Raw genomic sequence first — 22,287 nt, forward strand, 5'->3', positions numbered from 1 at the left:
CTTAGTTTTGGCGGTTACTTAACTCATCTGAAGAAACTTGAAACAATCCAAAGCAATTGTTTTGAATCATACACATGCACCCCCAAGAATATAATTCCCAAAAATTGCGCAAGATTTACAATATACCCACAGTCACTTCGAGAATAAATTACATCTGCCTGAATAAGGTATTCCGTAGTATACATAACAAACCATATCCATTGCATCATAGGATTGATCTCCGTTCTGAGTTCAGCACCCGAAACACCAGATCGTCCTTGCATAGAGACCTAGTAATCCCCAAACCCAACAAAAGCAGATTTGGTCAGAAGTCTTTCTTGTTCCTAGCAGCGGTAACCTGGAATTCACTCCCGACGAAGATCAAACTCAGTACCAGCAAAGCGCAGTTCTGTCGTGTTCTACGTTCATATGCCTATAAATTCTAACTCCAGTAATATTATTTTCAGTGCTTACCCCCCCTACCATTAACCACCCACAAACATATATTTTAAAATTTTCATACCTGTACTTCGAACGGCAATTCCATACACACTCATATCCAAACCCACACAACTTTACACTTTATTTTCTTCTAAATGTGAATAAATCTCAAACATTCTTTATTTCATTGTCACTATAGAACACTATATATACGAATGAAAATTCATAACATTTTCCTTATATGTAACTTTTTCATATTTTTTTACTATATAGAGCATCAAGTCATTATTTGTATTCATTTCGTTCAAAATGAAATGTTCTATGGCTTAATTGTAACCCTATGGAGATAATAAATAATAATAATAATAATAATAACATAAATTGGATTTTATTGCTGGTGTATCAACTTAATTTAGTTTCATTATAATACAGTATTATAACATAACAAAACTAAATTAGTTTACATTTGGTACAAATTGTCTCGCTTATTATTTCCATTTTAAGCTCTGAAATGTCCTACCTCATTTGTGACAAAAACCTTAGTTTGAAGAATCTATTTATGATAGTTTTCATAGCCTTTACATTGTTCATAATCTTACATGTGCATGTTACACCCGTCATAAAATTTGTCACAGGCAAAATATGTTTATACATAGAGAAGGTAGTAATATTTTTAGAATATAATGGCATCTAAATATCTACTAAATTTCTCTTTGTGAAAATATAATAAAATTGTTTCATTAAAGTCATATATTTCACAGGATTATCTGAAAGACTGAGGAAGGTCATATAGTGATGTCACAAGTACGAAAAATGTATTTTTTGTAGCAGAGAATTAAGAGGGGGAGGAATATATTCTGTTATTAAATATCTTTTATCAAGGAAAATGAAATTACATGAAATGATAGAGTTACATATTTGAAGGTGCTAAGCCAGCTCCCGTGGTGGAGTAACTAGCACAATGCGCTACGACGCCAGGGTTCGCGGGTTCGGATCCCGGCCTGGGTATGGACGTTTGTGAGTGTTTATATATCAATTTCATCATATCATCACTCATCCACATCTTCGCAAATTTACAAAGTGGCACAAAATCGAAATAAAATAAAGCAAATCAATCAATTTAAAGTGCTAAGAAAATAATTTCAAAATTAATGTAAATTTGTCAATATGTCACAATTGTCACAGGGGAATTGTCTTTATACAGCTTTCATTGAAAGTTTTTGAAAGAGGATAGTTTAGCTATACTAGACAACCAAATTTAGACAGTGTATCTGTATTGCACATAGACCTAGGTTTAATTCTAGATTGTTGTGAGCAATATACGAAATTATGAAATACACAAAACAAATAAAATATACATAAATTATATATCACATATACAATCATACTTTGTGAAAGTAATAAGAGTTCTCCTATTTTTAAAAGATATCCTCTATTATTTAATTGAAGAGCATATAATTAATATCTTTCCTAAATTATTTTTCCACTTCTTAGCTTTTCTCTCCATTCCTCTTCTCTCTTCTCCTGCCATCTCCTCTCCTCTCATCTATTTTCCTTTGTCCTCTGCTCTTATTTTATCCTTTTTATTTCTTTGACTTCTCTAGTCACCTCTTCATCCTACGTCATGATTAATCTATTTTTTTTGCGACTGCTAGTGAGATCTTCTCAACTCTTACTTATATCTAATCACAGTTTTTGCATTCTCTTCCCCTTCATTCCAGAAAGGAATTAAAAAAGAGAGAAACTATCAAACTCATCATCGAAGTAGCATCTATGACTTTTAAATAATATTTTGTTATTGCAATAATATTCCAGGGTCAGTGAAATTAAAACCATAATCTGTATGGTGTACGAAGTTTGGCACGGAAGAACCACTACCTCCAATGGATTTTGGATGGATAATGTGTCCTGATCTCTTACTCCCGATCTAACGATATCACCGTTGTTTGCAATTGAAACATTTGTCATTTTAAACGATGCAAGTGTAGCAGATCTCACAATATTTTGTTTTATGCGAATGTATCCGTGTCATGAAACATAACATTTGTTCGTTGACTTTACGTCTCGCTGTTCATCCCACAAACGCAGAAAACAATAATTATAATTTCTTTCTGTGATAGTTGCAGAGATAATTAAAAAAATATTATGAACATTTCAAACGTTTGAGATATTTACTCTTAAGAATTCCACGATATGTACGCATAGTGAATTCTTAAGCATTATTATAATTGTCTATTATTTCATCCGTTTTCCAAAAGATGTGCAAATGCAGAGTTAAACAAGATTTCAAAATTAAAAAAACTGTGAAAAAGCATTGATTAGATCGAAACTAAAGGCAACATGTGTATTAGCTATATATCGTGTGGGAAAACTCACTCATTCACTGCAGAGTTTAAAAGGATTCATACAACTTCATTATTTCACCATAACTTACTCTTATATGCATGTAAAATGTATGCGTTACTCTTTCTATCCTATTATGGCAATATTTGATATAACCAAAACTAATCAACACATGGTTTCATGAAATATTTGACTTCAGACAATATTTTATAATAATAATGTTGATTTTGTATTAATTGGTACTGTGTATATAAACTGGGTAGCAAGTCAACTTTGCAGCAGGTTTTTGCATATGTAGATCCAAACATGCTCGGAGAATATAGTTCCGCTGAGACAGGTTCTTTTCCGACACAACTGGATACCTGCAAGAAAACAGTTATTTAACTTGTAATATACAGACAAAATAATACATCCATTAGCAGGTATGGACTTGATCGTTTGCCGTTAAGTAGTGTGATTTGTGGTACAACCATTTCGATAAATGATGAACCCCCCTCAGGCAGATTTGGCTACACTTAAAACTTGCTCAACATGCCCATATGAACTTTTTGCTCAAGTGTGGTACTCCGTCTAATCCAAGATTTTTGTAAAAATGCTCTCGGGAAGTTCCTGTGAAATGATGAGCCCCCTGAGATTGATTTGACTACACTTACAAAAGGCACTTCTGTGAGATTTTTGTCCATAAGCTTGTTAAAAATATGCCCCTCTTGATATTTTTTTCCCACACCTAAAACTAAGCTAAGATGCTCATAAAACCCACACCCACCCATATTTACTTCGGGTTTAAGTTCAATTGGGCGCCAGGTTCAATTTGTTTATCTATTATTAAAACAATGCAATATGCAGAATTCTTCTAGAATTGCTCTGTGACTCTCTCATTTCTTACATCATAAATATATGATTTTTCCCCTATAAGAATAACACTACATATAGTGTCATCAGGGAGTGTATCGTGGAATTCACAGATAATTTTAATGTTTGTCCTGTCATTAACCACAACTTGTTTCCTTTTTGAAGTGTTGATGACAAACATGGGTCTCTGTGCTTTGAATTCATCTGGTGTGTAATACATGTCAGCATTGCCAGTTGTGACCCTTTGTATGCTGTAAATGCTTCATATAATTTAAGGAAATCATTCTTGGACATGTCTAAATTATAATTTTCTCTAGGGAATACCTCATTTCTGCCATTTAAGATATATGTTCTTGATGTTGCAGTTATCAAATCTACTTGAATTTTTTTCCTGATTATTGTGTCTTCCAGTTTGAAACAGTACCACCACAAAATCTGGCATGTCATATTGTATACTGGAGAATGAATTTGTAGCATCAAACTCATAATAAGTACCAGTGGCAAGCTTCTGTACACATTGATATGTATAAAATTGTAAAGGTACTTGTGGATTTTTCATTATATCTGCTTTGTATTTAAGAGCATAACTGGCTTCATATTCAACAAGTGGGATTCTTAGCTCCATAGTCTGAATAATGCACTTGCCTTCATCAGGTAGGGTATTGGGCAGAGCTTCCCCTGTAGAGTTTAATGTGCTGTACCTCATCAAAGCATTATTATCATTGGCAGCTCTTCTAAATGTGATTCTTAAACCACCCTTCCACATAATATCTTTGTATCCTGAGAAGAATCCTGGCAACAGGCGCATTGGAAACAGCACTGTGTGGCTCTTAGATATCATTTTATCACCAGCCTCAAATCCACCTATTTTGTAGTAAGAAGCCTCGGTTTTGGATAATTTTAGTGTGGCCAAAGCTGTGGAGGTAATGCCGGGATAATCTACTCTGTTTATAACAACACCATGTTTTCTGGTCTCAATTTCAGAGAACAGATGCGGCACAAAATTGTCCACCAATCTTATATTTGAATTTGCCGGATAATCTGTACCATCGAGCTTTACAACATCAAATTTAATGTATAGATCTGCTCTGTGGGCGTGTATAAAGCCATCCCCTACATCAAGATCAACCTCAATTTCTGTGTTGGGTTGATTTAAATTTGCAAATGTCCTCCTGTTTGGGGGGAATGATTGTAGCTCATAACTCTCAATATTTTCCATTTTTTTGTATGTATTAAATTTAAATATTAATCTCTATGATAGCAGTTGTTGTGGCTCCAGCAAAATCAACTAATTATTCTTTTTCATTAGTGACCATCAACTCAATGTTATCTATTCTATTATGGCACACAGGAAAATATAATGTTGGTGATGGAGTTTAGATGATGGGCTCCATAAATTCAGAGTTAGGTTTAAATGTTGCAATGATGCCAGTTTGATTGTGAGTGCCTATGCCATTTGATTTGGTGATCATACCCTCAGCCACATTACAGTGAATATTTAGAGTCTCTATGGCTAAGAATTTATGTATATTAATAGCAGTGTGTTTGACGGCTGGTTTAAGTTTTGTGTTGTTCTCAAAGCCTAACAGCTCTCATATAGTATCCAGATCCACTGTTTCTGTAGCAGATACACTCTCTACTCTGTGAGTGACAGAATTTTGAGTTAATACTATACCTCTGGGTAATTGAGCATTTAGAGTGGACAGATTATATTGCCCTGGAGTGATGACAATTTTTTGATCCCCTACTTCAATTTTGTTGTTGTGGTGTGTAATATTAGGGATCAAGTACATGCCATAAAATGCTCTGAGAGCTATTGTTTTGGGATACACTATATCATCATGTAATTTGAGTTTCAATATTGAATTTTGGCTGGTGAGATGGAATACCCCCATGATGTTTCAGATACCACAGGGCTTTTTGAAAATTTTCAATTGATGGTTTATTTATTTGAGACATATATCTAAGAACAGATAAACACAAATGTCCACAATAAACATCTTTGAAATTTTGAACACGGGCATTATTGTAATAAAGATTAGCTGATTTTAGATATTTTATTAAATTTTCAGGTGGAACACCTCCAAATGAATCAAACACAAATGCCTCATCTTTTAAATATTTAAGATAACAAATCCAGTGAGTGCCCTGATTTTTGTACTTATCCAAATTAACAATGCCACACTCTTTGTTGAGTGGTTGTTCTGGTAAAGAATCAGACATGTACACTCCTCTAAAATTTTTGATGCCCAGTGGCTTGATTAAAGCTTCAATATCTTGGTTTGTAAGCGGCTCTTGATTTTTTAAACTTATTCATGGCTCTCTTAACACCTTTGCCTTGTTTCTCCATGACCAGGTTATGGTGCTTCAATTCATCTAATTCTGCTTTATTTTTTTGGCATATATTACTGTTTTTGCTATAGCAGCTGATCCCCCAGCAAAGATCCCAACAGCCCCCAAAGCTGCTAAGATGGCCGGGATAGTAAATATGAAACCACCCACATGTGATTTTTACTAGATTGCTGTAATTTTTTTAATTGGGTGGTACTAAGCAACAATTTCATACCATGGCCCTTGGCAAGACAAGAATTTATTTTCTTGCGCTGCTTTTTGGTTAAAAGACTATCAATAGTTTTAAGAGATTTAAGACCTGCATAAGGTATTTGATACATAACACCCTTGGCCTTCATTCTAGGTTTGTTATATACATATATTCACAGCCCCCACCCCAGTTTTGTTGGTGTTCATACCTATGGTGGTCCCCAATGCTGCTATTCTCTCACTCAAAGAAGCATCTTTGCTTACAAATCTACCAAATGCAGCCTCTTCTAATTTCTTGTCTGCAACATGTCTCTTGTCAAGATCAGAATGTGTGTTGTATGCTATGTCATGGTCTCTACAAGCAGCATCTAGGGGATTAACACCAGGGTCCAATCTGTTTAATCCATGGTCCAATTTTGTGCCTGGACCACAATACTGATAGCCTGGAATGTGTAGTTCAAATGGCAGCTTGTTTATAATGTCATTAACCAACCCCCGACCCTCAGAAATATTCCAAAATTTAGGTGGTAGAGTATTAATAATTTTTATGAAATATCCAATCCCCTTAGTGTCATTCACTATAAAATTAGACAATTTTGTGCTTATCATGTCCATAATTCCAACCTTTTCATTGTAAAAATTGTGGTTCCCAGCATTTTCCTCCCCAGCTATCACCAATAACCTATCTACAAGTTTCCTGACATCATCAACCCACACAAATTCTTTAGGCAGGGTGTTGTATTGTTTGATTCCACTACCTGTCTTGATTTGTGACCATATGGGCTTGATTAAGTTGATGTATTTTGCTCCACTGCTAGACTTGACTCTTTTTTGTGTGGGATCATTGTTCTGGTATAGATCATCTGATTTTATTAATATTTCTTTGTAATGCTCATAATCTTGATCTGTATAGCTGCCAGGCCTTTTCCTAGTCATCAGTTCCCACAATCCAGGTGTGCCGGGATATTTAACAAAAGCACCTCTTTCTCCAAGATGAGATTCTGAATATACAATGAGATCATCTCCCATAAATGTTACTCTGAAATTGCCAATTCTATGTACGATGCTACCATCACGCTCTGTGTCAGCATATAAGCCAAAAACCTCATCTTTGTTGTCTTTAGGTGTGCTTAAATATTTTTGAGCAAGAAGACCCAATTCAATAGGATCCTGAGTAGCTTCAATTCTTCGAGGAGCAACAGGACTAGGTGAATGAATACAGGAAAGTGGGGTGATTGGATAATCTAATATGTTCCTAGCAGCTACAGGTACAAGCTCTGTGATCAAATTTTTATTTTGTTCTGTAACAGTTTTGATATTTTTACCTAATTCACTAATAGCATCAATAATAGGCTGTTCTGTTTGTTTGTGTTGTTCATAAATTCCTCGGTTCTCTGATTTCCATCCCTTAAATCTATTTACAAGATAATCTCTTAATTTAAGATCATCAATAATTGGCCTTTTCATGGTTATTTATATATGTTTCATTGTCTAGAAAATTGTTGATTATATTTCTGTATTTGCCACTATTGGATTTTCTTGTCATATCAATTGTGACAAACCCATAACTGTCCTGGTTCCAGCACCTACTGCAAAACTTGGAAAAATCATTGTAGCTCAAGTCCCCACCTAGATATTCATCATGTATGTGTTTGAGGTTGGTATGATCTTGATGAAACACAAATATAAAATTGCTGTTGTCTCGGATCAGTTGCTACGGTATTTTTGAAAAAGTCTGTGCCAGGTAGAAGCAATCAATGTTTTTGTGTCGGCCCTGTGTAAAGAAATTTCTAACCTTGTTTTGATTATCCAGTATAATGTCATCAAACACAACAACAGAGTTATCAAGACATTCATGGAGTGGCTTAACATCTGATTCAAAAGTGGCAATATCCAGTCCATCATATAGCTTTATCAGCTGCTGATATTTTAATTGTTCCAAGCTCTTAGAGAAAACATACAAGTGCCTGTTTTTCCAGTCTAACCAGTTGGGTGCCAATTAAAAATTATCAATCATTAGTGTAGTTTTACCACAAGCTGATGGCCCAACAATAAGACATCTAATATTATCAGGCAGCAACTTGCCATTTCTCTTAATCTGCTGTTCAGGTTCTGGCAGCCTTTTTATAACATCCCAGGTACTCATATTATCACTTTTTCTGCATCGATCCACCTGTGTTCTGGAAGTCCTAGCCATTTGACAAATAACTTGTTGTCTTTTCTGCGGATGATTTTTTCTATGAGATATATGTCAGGCTGTTTAGTTTTGTTGAGTTCTTCTTCATAGAACCGGCCTTTGAGAATTTCTCCTCGGTGGTCTTTTATTATATATGTATTAAGGGTCCCAGGTTTAATTTGAACCACTGTAAATAATTCAGTGCTCCAGTTTCTTGTAAAGCCTCTTTTGAATAAGTGCTTATATTTGCTGATTCTTACTTGATCACCCACCTTGTATTTGGCATTTCTTGTTGTTGGCTGGTATCTAGGATAATAAACAGTCCTGATCATTTTTTGCTCATCAGATGAAGTTACATCAGAGGGTTTCGTGTTGATTCTGGAATGGACCGAGTTGTTATATTTATGTAGAAGTTCTGGAAGAATATTAAGCCATTTATAATTACCTTGAAGTGTAAATTGTTTATACATAAGATTTTTTAGGGTTTTGTTGAATCTCTCTACAATTGAGGCCTTGAGATCACTGTAACTCGAATAATGTTGTATTGACTTTGTTTTAATAAATTGTTGGAACACAGAATTATAAAATTCTTTGCCATTATCTGTTTGCAAATAGCGCGGTGATCTTCCACTCTGATTGATGATTGTCCTGAAGGCTTCTGTAACACATTTTCCAGTCTCGGATTTGAGTGGCACAGCCCAGGCAAATTTTGAAAATGTGTCTATGACAGTGAGTAGATACTTTTAGCCCTTGTTGATTTTGTCTAAGTTTTTCAGCTGTCCACTTGCCATCTCAATCAAGTCGCTCTGCCGTAAATCATCTATGCCTTTTGTGACTATTGGCAGTCTCTTATAATTATGTCTGGCTTGTCTGTGTAATTCATCAACAATAATTTGTCTAGACATAATATGTAAAAAAGAATATTGCAACTATGGGGTGTTCAGCAGCTGATACTACAGGATTTTCTAAATATAATTTGTCTCCTATTTGTATATGAAATTCCAGAGAGCCATCATCTTCAGCATAAGATGTTTCTAATGTATTGGGATCTGTAAAATCCTCCAACGCTACACTTGTGATTTTTTGTTTGTTGTCAGCATTTGTTATTGATAAGGTGGGGTAGTGGTGTGCCTGTGGTTGAAGCCAATATTTGATCTTGATTGGTCTCAGTGTGCCCCCAACAAAAAACTGGTAATAAAATTGTGCAGGGGACAGCATATATATTTTGCCACCTGGTGTAAATGGTGAATCATATTCTTTGTTGGGGATGCTGTACAATTCAAGAATTACTGTATGTTTTGGATTCTCGATTATGCCTGTTATTTCTTTTTCTGCTGTAAGCAATCTGCTTGTTACAGATTCAAGGTGCTCATTGATGGTCCTAACAACATCATCATGGCCTGGCTTGATCTTTATGTCCACAACAAGTTTCTTGTATTGTTGCACAATCTCTTGAAGCTGGGTGGCAAAAACAGACAGAGCATTTGCTTGATTGGATTCCATGGTCCCTAGCTGTTGCTTGATATTAGCTACAATTTGCTGCAAATTTTCAACAACTGCCAATTTTGAATTTTGAGCAGTAAGATCATGGACCTGTCTTCTGATATCCTCAAACAGGGCATGCAGTTCATTAATATGTTGGTTAGTTGGTAGAGTGGCCACTGTCTGAGTAAGTTGTTTGATCTCTGTCTGGATATTCTTGATATCTTCTGATTTCAATATGCGATTCACTGCTCTCTTAATATTTTTAAGTTCCTGTGATGTAGGCAGATTTGTTACAGTATTTTGCAAAGATTCAAGTGCCAATTTCACATTATTTAATTCAGATGCATCAGCCACATTTTGCATAGCATTTTGGAGCAGGGCTATATCTGCCTGAGTGGGTGTTGATTGTTGTAAAATTTCAAGTTTTGTTTGGATATCATCGATCAAGTGATGAAAATGAGATAGCTCAGATTCAGTGTTGAGGTTCAAGCTTTGTGATCTGTTGCTGGACACTGACAAGTGTGTCTACAATACCGGGCAGGCGGGATTCTAGAGATTCTTGTACATTTGTCAAATCACTTTGCATTGCTGCTATTGTACCCTCAAGATGGGTTATGGTACTTTGAATTTTTCCAAAATCTTCATATGTTTCAAGTTGCAGCTTAATGTTGGCAACACTCCGAGTTATTGCACTCAAAGCATCAGAAGATGGCAAGTTGTTCACAAAAATTTTCAAGTATCTCAATTTTTTCTTTAACCTCGGCTATGGCATTGTTCAAGGGGTCCAGATTAGGTATCTGGAGTGATTGAATCTGTTCCTTTAGAGTGGAAATCACTAGATCAAAATCTTCTTGTGATTTTATGCTTTTGACAATTGTTTGGAGCTGTGTCTGGATATTATTTATCTGCTCTTCCAAATGCTGTTTCAATTGCTCAGAGTTGGTGGCCTGGGTCTTAAATTTGGCTTGAAGAGCTGCTACAGCTTCTTCTAAACTTTGAAAATTATCCAATGTAGCCAAATCAGTATATTTCTGAAGCAATAATTTGAGTTCAGAATCAATTTTAAGAAGAGGGTCCATGCATTGTGATTGCAAATTTGTAATTTCTAGTTGAAGACTAGCATTCAGAGTGGTTTGTAAAGCTTGCAAATCACTTCTTAATTTCTTGACTCTGACATCAAGCATCAGAATCTCATCTCTGTGATCTTCATGCCTTGTATGGCCAAATATATCATTAGGCATTTTTGTTTTAGTGGTTATTTATTATTGAATATCTAATTCTTAATTCTATAAAAAAAGGTATAAGCTTGTCATAGGATCCCGGGACCTCAATATATAAGCAGTCACCAGCAGAAACTGTATATACAGTGCCAGAAATCATGTTTGAGTGCTTAATTCTATAAATATTTCTCCCTACTGAAATCTTGACATTACCCTCAGGGGTTGTAATAAATTGCAATTGACCACCTACAGGTAATTGGTAATGATTTAAATTATTGTTAAATATGTACAATGTTTTACCTGTTTCATCATCAACATCTGTAAGAATGCTGTTCAGATGAATAATTAACAAAGCACTTAGTTTAGATATTATATCAGAAGAGGGTTGCGGTGTTGGCAGGTCCATAATAGCCTGTGTTTTGAACCCAAATAAGTTCATAGGCATGTTTATTTATTTCAAATCATGCTCTGTAATTGGGCATTGATTACCACTTTTCAAATCACAATGACCCCATGGTAGAGTATGTATGCCACATGATAAAATGCATCTCTTATCATCATGTGGGTCCAGAGCCACTTTTCTTACAATATTTGTAGTCAACAAGTGATCCACACTCTGAATTCTATCTTCTGATGTTCTGATTGTGCTACATGATTTGAGGCAATTTTTGTAATCTTCAAATTCAAGCTCTTTGTCAACATTTACTCTGCCAATGCCCTTGGCTTTTTTTGCAACAGCGCCACTACATGTTTCAAAACTGTACATCTTGGCCCTTAACCCAGCAAATGCCACAATAACATCACCAAGTGCCTCATCTTTTAACTTGCCAGGCACCTTTTTGTTGTGGTGTTTAATTTTTGAATGTTCAGTGGTATCAAAATATTTAAACAATTCAGGCTATATCTTGATAAACATCTTCTGTTTGAATATCAAGAACAAAACTATCTGTGTCCATGTACATCAGTTTTACACGATCCTTATAAAAAGGCTTCAACACATTATAAAGCAATTTTAACATGTGTAATTTGGCCAATTCCAATATCACAGCCCCTACATAAATAGGCTTATCAAACTTAATCTTCGTTTTTTTCATGTTGAAAAGTGCCATATTCTCATCATAAATTCTTCTGTAATTGAAGTTGGGCTTTGCAATCAATTTCTTGCTCCGGCTTGGGTCAGTAATTATTTTAACATCAATATGTTTTCTGACATTTTCTATTGTTTTGCCATACACAGAATTGACCATCAATTTAAACAAGGTCTTATCAAATTGGCTCATTGCAGATGTTCGAAGCTCTGTGTTTGTATCAATATATGGCTTCAACCATCTTGAGTGCCTGAACCTCAAAACTTTTCCAACTTTGGTCACTTGAACACCATGATTCATCAGGAACTGGAGGTTTTTGTAATATATGACATAACCCTGTTTCGGCTCTAGAGTCATCATCAATTTCTTCTGTTTAGAGCCAGGTGAACACTTAACCTCGGGAATTGGGGGCAGATCAGAAAATGTGTTGTGTAAATAATCTGGAATTGTCAGATCAACCTCTAAGAACAGGCCATAGTTACTGTCTTCAAAATCCTTAAGATCTTCAATATTGAAATCTTTAACCCACTCAAGCCCTGCATATGGCAGTTTTTTCATCATAGCATAACCATAGAGGCTGTTTGCATCTACATACAGTATATAATTTTATGGCAGTGCTGGATCATAATCAGGAATATATTTGTTATTTGCTCTGGCATATCTCTGAGAACATTGCACCATGCCTCCTCTTATATATTGTTCCATAAACAGATACATATCTTGATCCTGGATCAGATCCAATTGCATTTTAGTGTTTAAAAACATTGCAGACCATGCTAGGCCCGGAGCACTGTAAAAATACATTGGATCCAGCTTATAATTTTCCATGGAAGATTTTCTGAATGCCTGCAGTATATCAGCTAAGAGAGTGACATCAAGTTTTAAATAAGCCTTGTGATAATCACCAAATGTCTGGCATTTTAAATTGTTCCACATCAACTGGGCATGGTGTCACGTGCCAGTTTCACACGACACAATGAATGTTGCAAGGAGGAATGGTTTCTCGGAAGCGACGATAGATGGCAGCACGCCATATAAAGAAGAGCAGAGCTCATTGTACAAACTAGGAGCGGAGAAGAGGAATTATATATATTATAGTAAATTGAGAAATATATAAAAGAAGAGTTCAAATACTATAAAAGAAGTAAATAGAATGATGTATATAGTAAATTAAAAGAATTAAGAATATGGCCGCAGATGAAACATTTACGAAAGTCATTAAGCGAGCAAATGAATTCAGAAATGTAACTCATCTCAATTTCTTTTTGATTCTCTGACGAGGAGAACATCGTCAGCTTTTGCATTTGTCCGTTCCCCGGTGGCGCTGTGTCAAATTAGACGCCCCGAAGCACTTTTCGGTTGCGCTTTTTATTAGTCGCACTGGGCCATTGGCAGCGCTTTTTATTGGCGATCCTGGTTTTCCCCTTTGGTCGTCAAATAGGAGGTGGCGCTATTGTCAGTTTAGTCGACCCTACTCTTTCTACAAGTATAGCTTGTATTGTTTGACAAAGAAGCGGGGGGAAAGCGAGCACATAAATAAGATTACGCTTTAAAGGAAGATAATAAATTAAACGAAGAAAAGAAGAAGAAGCCTTTTCGATTATCAAAGAAGAAGAAGCCTTTTGATAATAAAAGAAGAAGAAGCTTTTCCATATTGAAAGAAGAAGAAGCTGTTTCCATAATAAAAGAAGAAGAAGATTTTTCCATATTAAAAGAAGAAGCCTTTTAGAAGAAGAATAAGCCATTTCCATAATAGAAGAAGAAGAAGCTTTTCCATATTAAAAGAAGAAGCTTTTTAGAAGAAGAAGAAGCCATTTCCATAATAAAAGAAGAAGAAGCTTTTCCATATTAAAAGAAAAAGAAGCCTTTTAAAAGAAGAAGCCATTAAAAGAAGAAGAAGCCTTTTCGATTATATATATATATATATATATATATATATATATATATATATATATATATATATTCTCTGTATTTTGTCAAGTTCTCAGAATATAGATCCGCATTTTACTATATCCTCTTGGCTATAAAACGCTTTCTTATTTGGAATTCTCAAACAAAGAACCTATCCCCCCACAATCACATACCGGGCATTTTTCTGAATTGTTGAAATCTTTAATCTGTTTCTCTGTTAAAGGCAACATAGGTTTTGATTTTAATAAGACATTAGATGCTATGTCATGGCACTCATTTTCTATTCTATCTGCAAATTCTTTGATGGCATCTGCTCCCATGTATAAATCTTCTTTACTAACAACACCATTCTGTACAACAACGTAATAAAAACTAGAAGGTTCATGTAACTGGTATGATGTAATTGAAGATTCTTCAGGATCTGGGCTACAGAATGCAAGAGTTTTGAGGTTTCATTCAAAATCACAGACTATATATGCTGGGTGTTCCAACAAGGCTTCAAATTTTTTGAATTTGGCATTTTCATTTGGGTTAGGCATAAGCATATGAACAGGTTTATGGTTGCCACTGTATTTCAGATGCTCAATTAACTTGTTTTTAGCAATTTCTGCATTCTCTTCACAAACACTATTCACCATTTTTCTACCATCAAATACAATTAAACATCTTCTGCACAACTTGAATATTGTATTGGATTTGTCTAGTTGTTTTCTGACTAAAGCTTCAAGACTGTGTATCAGAGTATAATGGTGTGTATCATCCCCTTCAATTAAGAGCAGATCAATCGGAACAGCAGAATCATCATCAAATGTACTGATTCTGAGAGGTGCTATCAAGCAATTGCCACGGCCAGTAGAACAAATAAATACATTAATAGATAATTGCTTACCATTAATATCCCTGGCCTTTTTTTCAAATTTATCAATATTCTGAACAGACATTGGATATTCTAAACCCTCCATTGCCTCATCAAAATCATTTTCATGTTGTTTATAATAATTTATTCTCTCAGGATTCCTTGAAACTGGATACAAAGCAGATAAAATACACCACAAAAAGGATTTCTCATCATTATTTTTTATGTTAACCACGGCTGTTTTGTTTTTGATATTGGCAGGTAATGGCAGATATGTAGATCCTTGTAATGGGTTGAATTCAGAAATATTAATATATAACTTGTGTGAAGTTCCGCATAGGCTCTATCCTGATTCTTTTGCAGCAAATTCAGAGTGTTTAATATTCAATTGATCTATCAAACTGCTTATTATTTTGTCTGAATTTGCATTTGAATATACCGGTACAGTTTCTGTTATGTGGGGCTGTGTAAATTTTGTGCCATTTGGCTTCTTATATTGTGTAAACAATTTGAGGGACAGCTTATAAGAGCCATTTTGTGCATTTAGAATTGCCTGCACATCTGGATTTATACTGTTCAAGAAATTCTTAATGTCACATCTTGGCTCTGATACAAAACGGTGATCCCTTAATTGGCCGTTAAAACTGCGATGGATAGGTGGTGCATAGCGTGGCTGCTTTGCTGCTCTAGCATTAACAGGTGCTTCATGCTTCCTTTTCAGACCAGATGTAGATGGTTGAGGGGGCAATGTTGATGACTGTGCAGAGCAAGTACCTTTATGTTTATAATTGAAGTATTCCATGCTATATTTTCTATGGCATTTAGGGCATATTTTTGTGGGAGTTCTGCATTTGTCTGGATTACAATTCCTTTGATGCCTGGCCCAATTGGGGCTGGTTATATTCTTATTGCATTGATTACAATATTTTTGATTTGGCATTTTTGTTGTTGTTTGTTATATAAGATTTATCGGGGATCAGATCAAAATTCTATGCTTAATAAAAAATATCAGTTGGGTTCAGCAGTGTGTTTTGTATATTTAGTGTGTGTGTGTATGTGTGTGTGTGTGTTAATATTTTTGGCTTTGGTATTTATATAAAATTTCTTGGGGTTCAAATCAAAACTCTTTACTTAATAAACCAATGACAGGTTGTACAGGATAGCCTACATGCACAAAGATAGAATAAGTATTGATCCACTGAAGCACTGACCTTTCACAATTGCATGTCTGCACAGGCATGTCGTGATGTGCATGGAAAGGCATTGACCTAATACCATGTGTTATGTATTGATCTTGTATAACAAACTAGGGCAAATATAAACCCTTTGTTCAATATATTAGAAAATTCTATATATTGAATCAAACAAACCTATAATTCAATTTATACAAATCTGCTATATTTTAAAAAAAATAAGAGGAGCACTGCAACAACACATCTGTACTCCTCAGCCACTCTCACAATACTAACTGATATGTAATACAAAAAAGCTCTTGCATCATAATTTGTTGCACAACATAATTCAAAAGCTCTTGCATCATAATTTGTTGCACAATGCAAAAGCTCTTGCATCATAATTTGTTGCATAACACAAAAGCTCTTGCATCATAATTTGATACATAACATGATGCAAGAGCTTAGTTTTAGGTGTGGGCAAAAAAAATATCAAGAGGGGCATATTTTTAACAAGCTTATGGACAAAAATCTCACAGAAGTGCCTTTTGTAAGTGTAGTCAAATCAATCTCAGGGGGCTCATCATTTCACAGGAACTTCCCGAGGGCATTTTTTCAAAAATCTTGGATTAGACGGAGTACCACACTTGAGCAAAAAGCTCATATGATAATGTTGAGCAAGTTTTAAGTGTAGCCAAATCTGCCTGAGGGGGGGTTCAGCTTTTATCGAAATGGTTGTACCACAAATCACACTACTCCGTTACTGATCAGACGAACGTGGAACCTCAGATTCGTCAACTGAGGTGTCTATTGCGTTGAAGAGACACTGAAACTCCAGAGCGAGTCGAGCGAAACTGAATATGTTGCAGAGCTCGTAGAATCGGTGATACCAGTGTTGCAAATCCCACTATTTTAACCCTTTTATCGTGATTTATTGCTAATCCTGCTATACAGCGGCGAGAATGGCTGAATCGAGATCGCCTTTCAGGGCGAGGATTTGGCCGAGTGTTATTTTGGGCACCATCCGAAGGGAAAGGCTCTTCAAAGTCAAGCAAGTTGTTTTAAATACATATTCCTCCTTACAGCAACAAGACCAAAATAAAAATGGGCGTGAGGTGATTTGCCACCAGGAGGAGGAAACGATTGTTTGTTGATTTACGACAAAAGAATTTCCGCGGTATTAAAAGATTTCGCCGTGAGAATAAATTTGATTTTTATTTGGATTAGACATGCGTCAAAGCGGGTTTTACATTAAATCAAGCGTGATACCACCTTGCAAACCACCGCCAGGGCTTAAAGCAGACGACAGAAAAGGGGAATGGGGCGTATATTTTTTCACCCACTGGTGGCAATGAAGGCTTTTTTGAAGACGCATGTTTACTCTTCCATGCAAGGAACGGGAAGGGTGATTATTACCAAGAAATGCACAGACGAAGATTTGAATCCTGGTTTAGTGAAGTGATTCATAAATTGAAACCAAACAGAGTAATAGTAGCAGACAATATTTTTCATTGTACATATCACCAATAACAAATCATGCTTTTTTGGTGTTATAAACTTGAACTGCGTGTGTCTTATAGAAACGGATCTATTGCGAAAGAAACAGCCAAGTTTTTGATAGATTATTTCTTTCGAAACCAAAAACAATAACTCGTCATTGAATTCAAAAGGGGTCTGTCGTTTACTTTTGCCTTTGTCTTTTTCTTTTCTGCGTGCTCAAAAATACACACATGCCCTCGTGTTTCGAAGATATTTCGCGATTTGCATTAAGTAATGACACATTTATTTTACTTTTATTTTTATGTTGTCTTTTCACCATTTCACGTATCATTTTATTTCTGTAACATTTATTATAATTTTTTGATGAAAAGCAGTAATTTATATTTAAATCGTACGGTTTGTTTTGTACGTACATACAAGAAATGTAAATTTAAATGTACTCAATGACATGGGTTAGGTGGCAGATCAGCCTCAGGCTGAACATGGCCCACTCAAATAAGGAATATAGAATTTGAAATAATCTATGCGCAGAAAGTACTTTAAAAACTATATGTTTCAGGAGACAGAAAGAGGCAAATATACATTCCGCATTACATGCATGTGAGGGTTTTCATGTGTTGTGCGGTTGGCAATACTGCGGAATTTCTGAGTGTCTGCGATGTTAGCAGCTCGGCAGTTGAGGCAAGACTGGCAAGGAAGATTCTGAGCTCAGATCTCGCGTGGAATGATACATAAAACCTGCTTCAAACTTAACCTGTCGCGGAGCTTACTATATACGTGCACGTCATTATTATACATTATATCTATAGCTGGGGTTCATGTGACGTCAGGATGCGCACAGCCGCCATGATGAATGCCAATTTAATTGTCGTTTGCAAGGAAATAGCCACCACGTAAGCGTTTGTTATCTCCCGCTCACCCGATATAATTGCGTATCCTTACAAGAACGGACCTCAATCATGGCTGCTAGACGCCACATCGAAACAGTTTGTGACGTAGGTGAGACACACAGTTACCTAGGTACTTACGTGTAATACGCATGCGATTTCATTTCACTCAAATTCATATTTTTATATTTGTGAGTCTGTAGTTGGAGATATATCTTTCACTTTAAATGGCAAATAAATAAATAAATAAATAAAGTAATCTATGTTTGGACCTAATATTAACCAATTTTGGTGAACTTACTTGAATGAACAAGGTAGTGAAGATTTCTTCAGGTACGAAACGCCATGAAGTGAAGAATTCTCAGCATATTCTTGAATTGTTGAGGATAGAATTTTCCAAATACTATATACTCTTCTTTGGGTTGATGCCCCGTTTCTAGAACTGTGCATAAACATTGATTCCATTACCATTTTTGTGTTATATTGTACTAAGTAAAAAATATTCTCTCTGAAATTAAGACTTGAATATAAATGGAGCAATGAAAACACGGATAAAATTTCAAGAATGGATTCATTTGCGTTATTGTGACAATATATTATCCGTTAAAAACTACTTATAAAATAAAAGCATTTTATGTATTAACAAATTTACCCATTAGTGCATAGTGTGCAATATATTCTGTATTCACTAATATTCTTCTTTCTTCTATCAAATTCTTAAAATGATTCTGTATTTCTATAAGACGGTTTTCGGAACATGAGAAATCACATTTTTAATAACGTCGTGGCAATTGTGATTGTTGATGCTGAAGAAGAAGAATAAGTATTAAAATGGTTCAAAGAGATTTTCAAGTAACACGCACTGGGTAAGCAAATTTCAAATAATAAATTTTATTTTACATTTCATGTAACTTTTTTTGTTCACCAGGAAGCTGTGTATTGCATGTTTGTGTACAGTCCATATTTGCACAAAGAACCGGTTTACATAGATATCTGGAAACAATAAAACTTAGGTGTACAATAATTGTACGCTCTTCTTAGCAACCTCTTTGAAAACCATTGTTTCGTGATTGCGGCTTGCATTCTGCTTGAAATGTTGCACTAGCTTTTCCTTCATGATTTCTTTATCTAGTAATTGTTGAATCTTGTTACACAACAATGTTTGTATTTTGTTATTGTTAGAAAATAATTAAATTTATTCATAAAGAGGGCATGTACTGTTTTCGTTTTTACTTCAAACACTAATTTATCAATACGTTCTATGCTCTTCTTCTTCAAAAATCTTTTTCCATGAATCAGGTTGAATATGCACGAAATTCTAACAACTCTGGAGGAGGAGGATTGCAAAGAAGAACACCTCATATATATTACTCCACCAATTGAGGCGGAAGACACTGATCAAGACAGTGATAAGTCAGATGATGACCATGATGCCAACTTGGATCATCTTGGCCGGAGAATATAGCTGAGTATTTGTGAACTGCAAACACTTCAAGACCATAATTCAGATAAAGAACAGTGTGAGAAAAATTTATTGACTGACAGACTTGACCATTCTCTTTCGCCAGAAATTGTGAAACCTGTGGGATCAGAGGAGGGAACATCAGAACCTGTATGCAAGAAAAGCAAGGTAAGTGTTGTGAAAAGAAACATCGCATGGAAGAAGACGGTACCTTCGTTTCAGCAGGTTACTGTTTGTACTCCGGTTCCTCCACCTGATGTGGCTAGTGAACGTAAATCTTGGTTGGATTTCTTCCGATTATTTTTCAGTGACGATGTTCTTGACTTGATATGTGAACAAACAAATCTGTATGCTGCCCAAAAAACATAAATCTTTCAGTTACAAAAGAGGAAATTTTGGTTGTATTTGGTGGTATTCTGTTGTCAGGGTACGCCAAGTATCCAAATAAACGCATGTTTTGGAACAAAGAAAATGACAGTCCAACGATTCTTGCAGAAAGCATACGATGCAACAGGTTTGAATTAATTTTCGGAATTTGCATCTCAATGACAACAGTAAGAATGGTGGCGCTGACAGACTTTTCAAATTGCGGCCGTTTCCGGGAAAAATAAAATTTGCCTTAAAAAATATTGGGGGATAGATGAAAATTTGTCTATCAATCAAAGCAATATACCATATTACGGAAAACATTCAGCCAAACAATTTATTAGATGAAAACCAATTCTTTTCGGTTTTAGAAATTGGACTCTGTGTTCAAGTTCTGGGTACTTGATAACATTGCAAATATATACTGGAAGAAAAGCAGTGGCATTCACCAGTTTGGACTTGGAAGAGATATTGTTATCTTTGACAAAATCAACTGATATTCCTCCAAATGCAGGCCATAAATTTCTTTTTACAATTATTTCACCTCTGTAGCTCTTACGAAATAGCTATCTGCATATGGTATATGCGCTACAGGGACAATACAGGATGGAAGAACAATAAAATGCACTCTAGTGTAATAGAAGGACATGAGAAAGAAGGAAAGAGGAGAGCATGATTATTATTCGTGTGATGATGTACTTCTTGTACAGTGGAACGACAATAGTGTCGTTACCGTATCTACAAACTTTGATGAACTCTCAATGGGGCAAGTCAATCGTTGGTCTCAGGCAAAAAGAAATTCACGAATTAAAGAGATAATTTAAATAAGTTGATAATTAAAGAAATAATGTTGGGACCAGTAATGGACGGCAGAAACAACTTTTTGGAACAATTGGAAATGACATTAAAAAAAGTTATTGAAGTGTTAGTAACACAGCAAGAAACAGAGCAGTTAAGAACAGTGAACAATGTTGGACCTCATAAAGGGTGTTAAGTTGAATGAGATGAAGACAACAATGTTTAGCTTAGACGTAAAAAGTATGTTCCCGAGCATCAAGAGGGGACACGTTTTGGACATTTTTAAAAAGAGACTGGGAAAATAAATTATAGGAGAATGGGATAGTGAAAGGGTAGTGAAGGCGATGGAAACCATTTGGAATAACGGTTACAGTGCAATAGAGGTAAAATAATGTTAATGAATGAAGGATTGAATATAGATTCTAGCCTAAGCCAAGCATTGGCTGAATTGGTTATGAATGAATGGGAAAAGAAAGTGATAGAAAAATAAGGTGACAAAATGATTTTGTTTTGTAGATATGTGGACGATTGTTTTGGCATATGGAAGGGAACGAAGAGGCAGCTCGACATATTTGCCAAAGAAATACAACATGAAGAAGAAGGGATATTATTCGAACTCGAGATAGAAGAAGAAGACAAGATTAGCTATCTATATATATTGATTCAAAGGAAGAGTGGAGAAGAAATTGAAACCGCTTGGGATCAGAAGAAATGTGTGCAGCAGGGGTATTCTGCCACGAATGAAACGATGTAAGTGAGGTGACAAAAATAAATTTTATAAAGAATATGGAGGACAGAATAAATAAAATATGCACGAAAGAATGTGAAAAACAGGGCAAGATAAATAGCCTATAGAAACAGCTATAAAAGAATGGCTATGAGAAGGAGGATAGACTGGACATAGACAGAAGAAGGAAGAAAAAGTGGCAGGGGAGAATTGGAAGAGAATGAAAAAGAGGAAGGAAAGAGAGGAGGTTTGGAATATGGAGTATGGGGAAGACCACAGAAAAGATACGCAAAGTGTTTTGAAATGCTGGCATTAAAACTTACAGGAAAGGAGAGAGAAGCATCTTAAGAATAGTGAAGAATACAAACAACAAAAAGGAAAACAGAGAAGAGGAAGGAATTATCTACGAAATGAAATATAAAGAATGTAAGAGTGTGTACATAGGAGAAACGAAAAAGAGGCTGAAGGACATGTTGAAACAAC

The 22,287-nt window shown here is 35.4% G+C and overlaps 1 protein-coding gene across 1 annotated transcript in view; it reads right to left on the reverse strand.

Annotated features, from left to right (window-relative positions):
• Positions 1-18,922, reverse strand: part of LOC146004894 (uncharacterized) — a 57,057-nt gene extending 38,135 nt beyond the window's left edge. The window contains exon 1 of the mRNA XM_083143922.1: positions 18,753-18,922. Within this exon, the coding sequence (XP_083000048.1) occupies positions 18,753-18,922 (170 nt within the window). The remainder of the gene's footprint in view (positions 1-18,752) is intronic.
• Between the last annotated feature and the right edge of the window lie 3,365 nt (positions 18,923-22,287).

Source organism: Lepisma saccharinum, chromosome 22 (assembly GCF_977018435.1).
Source record: "Lepisma saccharinum chromosome 22, izLepSacc3.1, whole genome shotgun sequence".
NCBI classification, from domain to species: domain Eukaryota; kingdom Metazoa; phylum Arthropoda; class Insecta; order Zygentoma; family Lepismatidae; genus Lepisma; species Lepisma saccharinum.